Source organism: Symphalangus syndactylus, chromosome 17 (assembly GCF_028878055.3).
Source record: "Symphalangus syndactylus isolate Jambi chromosome 17, NHGRI_mSymSyn1-v2.1_pri, whole genome shotgun sequence".
Lineage (NCBI taxonomy): Eukaryota > Metazoa > Chordata > Mammalia > Primates > Hylobatidae > Symphalangus > Symphalangus syndactylus.
In genome coordinates, this window is record NC_072439.2 from 85266930 (window position 1) to 85280222 (window position 13293).

The following is a 13293-nucleotide window of genomic DNA, read 5'->3' on the forward strand; positions in this document are numbered from 1 at the left end:
GTAGATCCAAATGATATGATTATTCACCATTCATAGTACCCATTTAATCATTCAACAAGCATTTACTAATTACTCATTCACTATATAGCAGTCTTAGGACTCTCTTCTAAGATCTAGAGATGAAAAGTGCAATAAGACATATTTCCTACTATAACAAACTCCCAGTCTAGAGATATTTACATATGATAAATTCAAATCGTTGCCATACAGTAATTGGTGCTGTGATGGAGCAATGCACCAAGTGCTATGAGAACATGGAGAGTGGCTGGGCGTGGTGGCTCACACCTGTAACCCTAGCACTTTGGGAGGCTGAGATGAGAAGATCACTTAAGCTCAGGAGTTCAAGACCAGCCTGGGCAACATAGTGAAACCTTGTCCTACAAAAAATTTAAAAATTAGCCGGGTGTGGTAGCACATGCCTGTACTCCCAGCTACTTGGATGGCTGAGGTGGGAGGATCACTTGAGCCTGGGAGGTCGAGGCTGCAGTAAGTTATGATTGTACGACTGTACTCCAGCCTGGGCAACAGAGCAAGACCTCATTTCAAAAATAAATAAATAAATAAATAAAAGGAGAAGTCTCTGGAGAAAGTGATGCTTGGACTGAGTTTTGAAGTAGGAGTAGAAGTCAGCTAGATGAAGAAGAAGAAAAAAGCATTTAAACAACATTCATATTGACCTGGAGGCACAAAAAGCACATCCACTTTGGGGAACCACAAGCTGTGCATTAGGACTACAGCAGAAGTGGGAGGTTGGAAAGGACACTAGAGAAGCAGGCAGGAGGTTAATGATGCAAGACCAGGCTCTGGGAACGTAGGCAGGAAGTATGGGCTTTATTCTGAAAGTGATGGGGAGCCAATGAAGAAGGCAAGCCCAGGAGCAAGATGATCAGACTTGAGTTTCAGATCGTTCAGCTGGTGAATAAATTGGAGGGAGGCCAGACTTGGGGCAGGAAGATGAGTTTTGAGAAATTTCCAGAAATTCAGATGGTGAGAGTCTAAATCAAAGTGATATCAGAGTATATCCAAGAGACGCAAGATTTCACCAGAGTGGGCAAGGAAGAGCAGCACCCCCATGGAATAGTGACTAGACAGGGCACGTTCTTGTTTGTGTATGCAGTGTGACCCCCAACCTCCCACCCTTCCATAACTGGGAAGAGGAAGCACGGGCCAGGCGTGGTGCTGGGTGATTTCTACATCTCACCTAATGCGCTCAGTAACTGTCTGAACACGTGGGATCGGCCTCATAGATCAGGAACCAGGGCTTCTGGAACTGCCCGGCTCAGCAATGAACAGGGCAGTGTTTTCTCCTTAATGCCCTAAGGATTTTTGAATCCGCTTCTCTTGCATCTCTGTGAGCCCCTAGCTAACTCCTTACTTCGCTGGTTAATTATAGCACCTCTTATCTTCTACTCACCTCATTGCCAGATAGGTGGTACATCCTGGCTTCCTGGAGCAGCGGGAAGACCTCTGGGCACTGCCTGATGAGAGGATCTGCTTCCACCGTCTCCACAAAGTACCACGGGTCCAGAAGCGGTAAGCGCACGTTCTCGAGGACATAGGGGAGTAAGCAGAGCCGTTCTGATGGCTTGTGCCGGACCCAGCTCATCACGGTCTCAAACACCTGAGCTTCCTCGGTCACGTAAAGGTCATCACTCTTCAAGATGTGATGCAGAGTGTCCACGGGTAGGTCAAGGAACTCCTCAGAGTTCAGAATCTGCACAAAGTTTTGAATGATGTAACTCTGAACCTGCTTCTTTAGACTGTCCAGTGAGTGTGTGTCGGCCAGCCTCAGTATTCCAACACAGTTTTCTGGGTTCAAGGCTTCAGTGAGGAAGCTGGCACAGGCATCCACCATCCGCAAGAACTGATGAAATAGAAAGGGCGGAAAGGAGGCCAGAAAATGGTGAGTCCACAAGGAGGTTTATCACTGAGTTGTGTGTAATAGCCAAAAATTGGAAACAACCTAAATGTCCAACAGTACAGGACGAGCTAAATACATATAATTCATTCATACAGTTGACTTAAAACAATGAGATACTTACGGGACTAGCTAAATATAATTCATTCATACAGTTGACAGCTCTGTAGATACTTAAAACACATGTTGTAGAAAATATTAAATGAAATAGAAAATGTTTATAATGTATTGAGTTTTAAAATCTGTTCATTGGATCTGATTAAGCCTCTACATTTAATCAGCAGTTTACGGGAAATACAGGGGAAAGAGGAACCTGCTAAAGACGCCAAGGGAACATGATCAGTAAAATCCAGACTGTGGAAAACTCTACAGAACAATGTGTTCAGTTTCTTCAACAAATACATTACAAGGGGCTAAAAGAGAGAGAGAAGGAGAGGGAGAACCTAAAGATAAACAGAGATTTAAGACACATCGACCAATTGCAAAGTATGGATCTTATTTGGATTCCTGATTTAAACAATATATATTTTTTAAAGTTGGAGAAATGTTTACAATGACTAATATTTGGTGATAATGAAACAATTATGATTCATTTTAGGTGCAATAATGGTTTCATGTTTATGTTTAAGAAGAATCCTTAATTTTTAGAGATGTAACTGAAATATTTGCAGATAAAATGAGAAAAGCACATCACAAATCATATGTATATTATGATCTTATTTTTATAAAGAAAACATATACAGAATAAAGTCATAGAAAGAAGATGAAAGGAGGTAGGTCAAAATATTAATGGTTGTTATCTCTTTGGGTTATCAGGTATCTTAAGGCAAATTCTGCTGCAGTAGCAAAAAACCCCCACGTCTCAGGGGCTTACAATAAATGTTTCTCTCTCACCCACCATGTGTTCTTCACAGGGCTCTTCATTCCAGGGGCCAGGAAGATGGAAAGCCCTTACCTGAGATATGCTGGTGCCATGACAGAAGGGGAAAAAGATGGCAGAACCACACAGAGGCTTTTAAAGCTTCTGCTCAGACAGGGCACATGCTATATCCATTTACACAAAACCGTCCAGAGTAAGTCACATGGCAAAATTTGTCATCAAGGGAACCATAGTTCTCCCACAGAAACAGGTATCATGGGATGGACAGGGAATATACTATATAAATAATAGAAGGTATGACACTCTAATAAATGAGAATTTTTCTGTTTTTGTTTATTTATATGTTTTATTTATTTATATATCCTTTAAAATGAATATGTACCACTTTTGTCATTAAAAAATTAATTTGTAAAGTTATTGATTGGCTCTCAGGTCCCACTTTTAAGTTATCACCATCCTCACAAAAATTCAAGTCCCTTATGCTTGTAGGGCACTTTACAGATGACAAAGCACTGTTATATCCATTATATTTTGTAATATCCATTTTACAGATGACCTGTCTCAAATGCATTGGTTCATTCTTATTTGCTGTTCTCTGGAGCTTAGCTTTGAACAAGTTCAACCTCCTAGCTCCCTTCCCTGTCTACTGGACTCCTTATAGGGTGAAGTTCTTGGTGCCCATGGGTTGATCGATTAATGGGGGAGAGGAAAGGGGAGGCTGAGGGGGCAAGATCTGGTGGGGGAGGCCTTCTGAAGGCAGGTCCTGGTGAGAGTAGGGATGGGACAGACCTGACTGGGGAGGGATGGCAGGAGCTGTGGGGAGTGGGGCTATGGGGCCTGAAGGTTGATGGTGGGGCAGGACTGGTTCTAAGAATGGACCAAGGTGACCTAGGCTCTGGGCTTTACTCCAGAGCATTCCAGGGAACACATATCTGACTTTTTGGATCAACCTCTATTGCAAAATATTATCTTTCTGTGTCAGATCACATAGGATTGGCAGTTTGAAAAGCATTTTTTGGGCCGGGCGCGGTGGCTCACGCCTGTAATCCCAGCACTTTGGGAGGCCGAGGCATGCAGATCACCTGAGATCGGGAGTTTGAGACCAGCCTGATCAACATGGAGAAACTCTGTCTCTACTAAAAATACAAAATTAGCCAGGCATGGTGGCACATGCCTGTAATCTCGGCTACTCAGGAGGCTGCGGCAGGCGAATCGCTTGAACCTGGGAGGCGGAGGTTGCAGTGAGCTGATATCATGCCATTGCACTCCAGCCCAGGGAACAAGAGCAAAAATCCGTCTCAAAATAAATAAATAAATAAAGCATTTCTCCGAGGGTCAATGCTGAAGGGGGGCAGCCCCTCCACACCTGTGGGTATTTCTCTTCAGGTGGGATGAGAGACTGGGAAAAGAAATAAGACACAGAGGCAAAGTATAGAGAAAGAACAGTGGGCTCAGGGGACCAGCACTCAGCCTACGGAGGACCCACACCAGCACCGGTCTCTGAGTTCCCTCAGTATTTATTGATTACTATTTTCACGATCTCAATAAGAGGAATGCGGTAGGAGAGCACGGTGATAGTGGGGAGAAGGTCAGCAAGAAAACATGCGAGCAAAGGAATCTGTGTCACAAATAAGTTCAACGGGAGGTACTATGCCTGGATGTGCACGTAGGCCAGATTTATGCTTCTCTCCATCCAAACATCTCGGTGGAGTAAAGAATAACAAGGCAGCATTGCTGCCAGCATGTCTCACCTCCTGCCACAGGGTGGTTTTTCTCCTATCTCAGAATTGAACAAATGTACAATCGGGTTTTATACCAAGACATTCAGTTCCCAGGGGCAGGCAGGAGACAGTGGCCTTCCTCTATCTCAACTGCAAGAGGCTTTCCTCTTTCACTAATCCACCTCAGCACAGACCCTTTACGGGTGTCGGGCTGGGGGATGGTCAGGTCTTTCCCATCCACGAGGCCATATTTCACACTATCACATGGGAGAAACCTTGGACAATACCCGGCTTTCCAGGGCAGAGGTCCCTGCGGCTTTCCGCAGTGCATTGTGCCCCTGGTTTATCGAGACTAGAGAATGGCGATGACTTTTACCAAGCATACTGCCTGTAAACATTTTGTTAACAAGGCACATCCTGCACAGCCCTAGATCCCTTAAACCTTGATTCCATACAACACATGTTTTTGTGAGCTTAAGGCTGGGGCAAAGAGGTTGGGGCAAAGTTACAGATTAACAGCATCTCAGGGCAAAGCAATTGTTCAGGGTACAGGTCAACATGGAGTTCCTTATGTCTTCCCTTTCTACATAGACAGAGTAACAGTCTGATCTCTCTTTCTTTTCCCTACACAATGCAAAGTTGGAGAAGGCCTGAATTCTGCCTCAGAACCCCATGTCTGCTGGTCTCAACTGCCGGCAGCTCTGCTTTTTGCATGAGCAAGCATGGAAACAGTTGAGAATGAGGCTGCTAACACCTGTTTAGTTGTTGGCAGATTTTCAGTTCAAAGACTAAAAATATGCAACAAAGACTAAGCCTCATGAGCCCTCAGAACTGGACATCAGAACCGTATCTGGCCCTGTTCACAGAGATATCTATGATATCTGAAAGGAAACTCACTTAAATGGTAGCCCCTAGTGCAAAATACTGCGTTCACCATGCCAGCATTTGCGTGAGGGGAAGATGAGAGGAAAATTAAGTAGATATTTCTAGATACTTAGACTATCTCTGGGAGGCCACATAAGACCTGATAACAGTAGTTGTCTCTGTTGGTGATAATGAAACAATTATTATTCATTTTAGGTGCAATAATGGTTCCATGTTTATGTTTAAGAAGAATCTTTATCTTTTAGGCATAACTGAAATATTTGCAGATAAAATGAGAAAAGCACTTCACAAATCACATTATGTACCTTATTATCTTTTTTTTTTTTCTTTGAGACAGAGTTTTGCTTTTGTTGCCCAGGCTGGAGTGCAATGGCACGATCTCTGCTCACCGCAACCTCCACCTCCCGGGTTCAAGAGATTCTCCTGCCTCAGCCTCCCGAGTAGCTGGGATTACAGGCATATGCCACCACACCCAGCTAATTTTGTATTTTTAATAGAGATGAGGTTTCTCCATGCTGATCAGGCTGGTCTCAAACTCTCGAACTCCCGACCTCAGGTGATCCACCCACCTTGGCCTCCCAAAGTGCTGGGATTACAGGCATGAGCCACCACGCCAGGACTATGATCCTATTTTATAAATATACATATATATTTGTATATATGTATATATATATATATAAAATAAAGTCACAGAGGCCAGGCACAGTGGCTCACACTGTAATTCCCATCCAATTTTAGGGAAGAAAGGGAGAAATTACTTTACACTCTTCACCCCTTCCTACCCTCTCCAATTGCGTGTAAGAAATATCTACTTAAAATAGACCAACTTTCTCATTTATAGGGAAAACACTAGAAGGTAACATACAAAATGTTAGCAGTGGCTATAAAGTTATTAATTTTTTTAGAGTTTGTTGTATGACAACTTTACTATATTGAGCATGAACATTATAAACTCAGGAAAAAATATGTAAAATAAACACATTATTGTGATTTTTAAAGGGCACAATGAGAAAATAAAAGGTAAACACTAAAAGAGCGCTTACCATAGGCCAGACTCTACATACTAACTGTAAGAGTTACTCAATCCTCACCACAATGCCATGAAAGAGGTATTTATTATCATCCCTGAGGAAACCAGATTCAGAGAAGTAATTTCCTCAGAGACTTACAATTAATGAAAGATAGAAGCAAAGTTTGAACCAGTCATCTCTGATTCCAAAAATGCATGTTTTTTATACTATTTCAAGCTGCTCCAGGTCACACAACGTGTGTGGGGGACAAAGCCTTGGCAGATGCCAAACGTCATTTGCACACGTCACTGGGTAGCTCAGATGACCTGATCTGCCCCAACACAGGAAGGACTAGCCAACAAGATGCCAATTCCTATTCCTGCTTGGTGGCTGTTGATGAGCAAAGAAGGAAACCACAGAGGAGAATCAAACCAAGTATTGAAGCTCACATTTGTTAGAAGAAGCATTGATCCAAACTTGTCTCTCTTCACTCCACCTGGAAATTCATCCATCCAGCTACCTGTGTATGGACTGAATGTGAACTGAACATGTATTTTTTTTTATTTTACTTTAAGTTCTGGGACACTCGTGCAGAATGTGCAGGTTTGTTACATAGGTATACATGTGCCATGGTTTGCTGCATCTATCGACCCGTCATCTAGGTTTTAAGCCCTGCATGCGTTAGGTATTTGTCCTAATGCGCTTTCTCCCCTTCCCCTCCACCATCCGACAGGCCCTGATGTGTGATGTTCCCCTCCTTGTGTCCATGTGTTCTCATTGTTCAACTCCCACTTATGAGTGAGAACACGTGGTGTTTGGTTTTCTGTTCCTGTGTTAGTTTGCCGAGAATGATGGCTTCCAGCTTCATCCATGCCCCTGCAAAGGACATGAATTCATCCTTTTTTATGGCTGTGAGCATCTATTAATATTACGTAGGAGGCTCCCAACTAGTGCTGGGTGTACAGAGGTGAGCAGAGACAAAGCGCCTGTGCTCACTGAAGCTGACAGACCAGTGGAGGCGGCAGATGCTAACCAAATAATACAACATGGAGTGTGAAAGGACGCTTGAGATAAATGCTATGGAGCAGAGTCCAGGGACTCCACTGCCTGAAACCAAGGACAGTCCTACTTCCACCCCTTCAGTCTTCCACAATCTGGCTGTCAGTCATCACCAGGACCCTCCCTGACAGAACCCCAGCCACAATCGCACCCATCTCGTCACTTCTCCAAGTAGTCCTGAAGCCGCCCTGTTGCTGTGCCTTTCCACACTCCTGCCATCCCGCGGCCTGAGCTGCCTTTCCCCATCATCACCATCTGTTATGATCCCAGAGAAGTCCAACTCCAGAGCCCAACTTTTTAAGGAAAGACTGAGGATAGCTCACCCCGTTTTCAACAGAGAAATCCCTCTGAAAGTTTACCTCAAGAAGGAGGAAGACGTGAATATTATAGCCATGAATCTATCCACAAAGGGCCGTTTTCTTTCTTTTCTTTTTTTAACTTAATTTTTTTTTTTTTTAGATGGAGTCTTGCTCTTGCTGCCCAGGCTGGAGTACAGTGGCACAATCTCAGCTCATTGCATCCTCTGCCTCCCGGGTTCAAGCGATTCTTCTGCCTCAGCCTCCCAAGCAGCTGGGACTACAGGGGCACACCACCATACCTGGCTAATTTTTTTGTGTTTTAATAGAGACGGGGTTCACCATGTTGGCCATTATGGTCTCGAACTCCTGACCTCAAGTGATCTGCCCGCCTCGGCCTCCCAAAGTGCTGGGATTACAGGCATGAGCCACCATGCCCGGCCAGGGCTATTTTCTTGATTCAGAGTTATTACATCTGGGATCAATGGATCGGTCCAGAAAGTCCTTGAACCCCTACAATAGTATGTGAACGTCTGCACATGTGGCATTTCTCTGGGAACTTAGTTGGCAGGGGACAGGTGAGTTACTCCCTGGTATCCATCCACCTGAGTACAAAACCAACACAAGAGAGAGAGCTAAGTCAAAAGAGCCAGAGAGGAAGAGAGCCAGAGTCCTGACTAGACTGTGCTTGGAACCCCACCTCTGGACATTTAAAATTCTGGGTCAATAATTGTTTAAGGGCTGGGCACAATGGCTTAAGCCTATAATCCCAGCACTTTGGGAGGCCAAGGTAGGAGAATCGATTGAGTCCAGGATTTCAAGACCAGCCTGAGCAACATAGTGAGACCTCGTCTTTACAAAAAATGTAAAAATTAGCCTGTTGTGGTGTTGCATTCCTATAGTCCCAGCTACTTGGGAAGCTGAGGAGGGAGGATTGCTTGAGCCTGGGAGTTCAAGGTTGCAGTGAGCCACGATCACACCACTGTACTTTAGCCTGGGTGATGGAGCAAGACTCTGTCTCTAAAAAACTAAAATAAAATAAAAAGGAAAAGAAGAATTGTAGAGAAATGCTACCTATTCATGAAGTTCGTTCTTAAAAGCTACTTCTTCCTTGATGGCTTCTCCTATTCCCCAACATGGAATCCCTCCCTCCTCTGTGCTCCACTGGGCACCTTGCTTTCCCCTTTTGTGGAGCACCCAGAGTACTATGGTCAGTTGAGACAAGCATCTCATCTAGGTCATACTTGGGTATTTATTTCTAGCAGCATCTAGCACAAAGTCTGGAAAAAGAAGAGAAAGAGGGGCAGAGGAAGGACATATTTATCACTTAGTATGCACCAAGATCTGTGCTAGACATGTTCCCAGTCATTATTTCACTTAACAAATAAATTTTATTTTTTAACAAGTGTATTTTACTTAACAGGTAAAAAAGGGAAGGTGTTAGAATTAGCATTTTCATAAAGGAACAAATAGAGAATTCAAAGAGCTATGCAAGTTCACACTGCTAGGAGGCGGTACAGGTGATGCTCCAGTCAGCATCATGGTGCCTTTGTAACTTGTTACATTGTTGAGCTAACAAAATGCCAGGAGAGTCTGAAGAGGCTTTATGAGGACAGGGGCAGGTGGGGGATCTCCAAGTTGCCTAAGTTCCTCCAAAATATACTTCAATAAACACTTCTAGTGTGAGCGGTGTAGGGCAGCATCACGTGATCCCAACCAATGGCTGGGAAACTGATGATGTGCAGGGCAATCATGGGAACCAAAAATGGGTTTCTTTTAAATATGCTTGTGCTTCTTCACATTCAAGATTATTCAAGACTTCAGGGTAAATTTTCTGTCTCGGCCTGCCCCAATGACACATGACCTTGTTTGTCAGAGCTGAGAGATGACAGATAATGGCAAAAGACAGCCAGCTTCCTGTCTGGGGGGACATGTGAGCAAAAGGTTGCAGCCAGCCACCTGACTCTCAAATGAGGAGACTAAAAATACAATCAAAGAAACCACTTGAGACGTGGCTGCAGTTCTCACAAGAAGTGTCTGCCTCCAAGAGAAAGCACTGCCTCTTCCTCATCTCCACTGCCCTCCTCTGCTTCGCCGTGATATTCTCCAAAATCTGAGGTCCTAGGGGACTTCACCCATGTGACTCCATGTCTCCCACAAGGTGCCTTCAAACCTACTTCAGAATCACTAAAGTCCTGTTTTAGTCCACATCAGCAATTCTGTTGGCCATGGTGTCCAAGTGGCCTTGGCGTTATTGCAAAGAGTCTATAAAGACATTGATATTCTTACCTTCAGCTCCGACAAATCAGCATGTGTGAAGGTGTGATGAGATTAATAAAATTTAAATTTATTGCAAAGTATTTCTGAATTCATTGTAATTTTTGTTGTTGTTGTTGTTTGAGACATAGTCTCATGCTGTCACCCAGGCTGGAGTGCATGGTGTGATCTCAACTCAGTGCAACATTCACCTCCCAGGTTCAAGTGATTCCCATGCCTCAGCCTCCCGAGTAGCTGGGATTACAGGCTTGCACCACCACGCCCAGCTAATTTTTATATAATATTTTTAGTAGACACAGGGTTTTGTCATGTTGGCCAAGCTGGTCTCGAACTCCTGCCTTCAAGTGATCTGCCTGCCTTGGCCTCCCAAAGTGCTGGGATTATAGGTGTGAGCCACTGTGTCCAGACTTGTAAATTTTTTGTCACAACTTTTCTTCTCCAGCAATAGACACTAAAAGTAAAGTTCCTCTCCTGTGAGGTCTGTGTTGGTGTTTAAAAGCGTTCTTCATGCTAAAAATGTGTGAATTACCATTGATTCTAATCTTCCATCCTTACCTCTCTTCCCCTCTCCCGGGCGATGCTCCAGCTCCAATCCTGTGGCAGTATGCCTCACAGTCCCCCAGGGGGGACATTCTCTGCTCCCTCTAGCCCCTCCTTTCAGTCCTGGCTCTAGACTTGGCTGAGAAACCTGCTGGTTCCGGGAAGCCTCATGGAGTGGGCAGAAAAGGAAGGAACTAAGACCTGCAAAAGACCTGCTCACTAAGGCAGGGCAGGTGTGGGGGGACTGAGGCAACCGTGGAAGTGGACTCGGGAAAAGACCAGCAGTGTGGCAAGCTTAGTCAAGATTCAATCAGCAAACAGCCCCTGAGTTTCCAGAGAAGATGGTGGTGGCCCCAGCAGGCTAGCAGGGCACAACAGGCAATACATGTGACCCACGTATTCAAGGGGCAAGTGGCATGGCTGGGGCTCAGTGATTCAGCCCACGACAAGGTAAGGACCAGGGAGAATCACTGTTGTAAAGATTAAGTAGAATGATTGCATCTGGGACATGATTGATGCTCAGGGTGTGGTGTGTGTGTGTGCGTAGGGCACAGGAGCAGGAATGGAAGCAGAAGACAAGTGCTGAGAAGGAGCCCCATGAACGCAGGTAGCTGCAATAGGTGTGGTGGTGGGTAGGGAAGGCTGAAACAAGTCCACTTCCAGGTTCTCTCTGCCTGGAATACTTTTCTCCCATTCCTACTGCCACCATCCTATGAGGTCCAATTCAGTGTCCCCTCCTTTCTGCCTTGGGCTCTACTTGGTTTGTCCAATGGCCTGGAGGCTCATTGAGAATCTTTCAGGGGGGGATAGTGGAGGGAAGTGGATATATGGAGTCAGAAGTTCTGGGTTTACTTGAAAACTCCACCCATAGCTTCACCACTTGATGAGCTGAACTCTCTCTCTCTCTCTCTCTCTCTCTCTCTCTCTCTCTCTCTCAGCTGGTTTTCTCATCTGGAAAGTGCTGAGAACATAAAATTCACCTGCAGCCTCACTGTGAGGGTCCTACCTAGGCTGCTCGCCCACAAGGACATGGTCAACATCAAATGGGATATATAGGGGACAAAATTGCTACATAAATGTGATCTGTACTCCACATTTTTAAACTTTATTTTCTCCTGACAGCTTCTCACAAAATACCTTGCACTTAGAACATGCTTAGTAATTTGTGGTAGTTGGGGAGCAGTTAAAGTCAGAATCTGGTAGCAATATGGATTTTCATTACAATTAAAAACACCACACCCCACTTCCTGTATTTTACAACCTATAGGCAGCAACCGAGCACAGGCTTTCTCAGGGAAGGGGTGATAGAGCAGGCAAAAGAAGATAATTCTTGGCTTTTGAGTTTCTAAATAGACTTTCAGAACTTAAACTAGAGAAGTGGTTTTGAAAGAAATACCAGTTAGTGGTAAGAACCTAGCCCTTCCAGCCTCAAAAGCCAGAGTCCTAAAGAGTCTGGGTACAAAGTTTATACCAAAACAGGAGACGTGGGAGAATGGATGACAAAGCAAGAGTCAGCTTTTCCCACCCTGGAGGCAATAAAGATTCCCAGGCAAGGAAGAGGGACAAGAAAGAGATTGTCTAACAACAGAGTGAGAATCAGGGGTGGGTTCCTGAGATGATGCCTCGCTTCCCATCCCAGGCCAAATCTCCAGAGTGAGGGGGATGCTAAATGTCCCTTATAGGTTGTGAATCTGAGAACAAAAGAACGTGTGCCTTGATCGCCAAGTTGAAAGCAGAAAAGCAGCAGTTCAGCATGGCGGTAACAGATGAGATGAGAGTGTGTTGTTTCCAGACAAAGGGGCCCTGTGGCAGTTGCTCCACGTCCCCTGCAGCTCTGGATTTGTAAAGGAGAGCGAATGAAAGTGTCTTGTGTCTTGTGTCTTGAGAGGGGCACAGATGTAGCTGAGAGAATTGCCAGACCTGAAGAGGCTTTGCAAACAGGACAGAGAGAATGCAAAGTGGCCCGCAAGGATCGATAACCAGAATCAGGTAGGACTGGGGACTTGTTGATGTCAGTGAGAAAGGAATGAAAAATCAGAGACTGATGGGAACACAGGTGCTCCAGTGGGTGGCACATGGACCAATAATGCAAATGACCATGGTAAGCCCAGGACAGATGCCTCTTTTTTCAATGCCCTGGCACTGTATAAATGTCCCCTGGAACTATGTAAGCAACCCGAATCCTGAATTGATTAAACTTTCCTGTGTTATTAACTATGATTTCTGCCACTGGTAGAATGAGAGCTCAGAATAGAAATTAAGTTCAATGATAGAAAAATAACAGGTTCAGATGACCACAGTGGCTCATGCCTGTAATTCCAGCACTTTGGGAGGCTGAGGCAGGAGGACTGCTTGAGGCAAGCAGTTCAAGACCAGCCTGGGCAACAGAGCGAGACTTTGTCCCTAAAATAATAATAATAATAATAATAATAAAAAGCCGGGCATGGTGGCGCATGGCTATATTCCCAGCTGCTTGAGAGGCTGAGGTAGGAAGATCTCTTGAGCCTGGAAGTTCAAGGCTACAGTGAGCTATGATCGTTCTCCAGCCTGGTGACACACCAAAACCTGTCTCAAAAAAAAAAAAAAAAAAAAAGAAAAAAGAAAAATAATAGGTTAAATCACATTCTTTTTGGCACACTTGAGTTTGTAGCCTAAGATTCAGACCCTCTATACTAGTTAGGACTCAAAAAGAACAATACGAAATTCA

General features: G+C 44.5%; 1 protein-coding gene across 2 annotated transcripts in view; it reads right to left on the reverse strand.

Moving 5' to 3' along the window:
• The window catches only part of KLHL6 (kelch like family member 6), a 60810-nt gene that overhangs the window by 14664 nt on the left and 32853 nt on the right, over positions 1–13293 (reverse strand). For both annotated transcript variants that reach the window (XM_063621801.1, XM_063621800.1), the window contains exon 3: positions 1415–1864. In XM_063621801.1, the coding sequence (XP_063477871.1) occupies positions 1415–1864 (450 nt within the window). The remainder of the gene's footprint in view (positions 1–1414; positions 1865–13293) is intronic.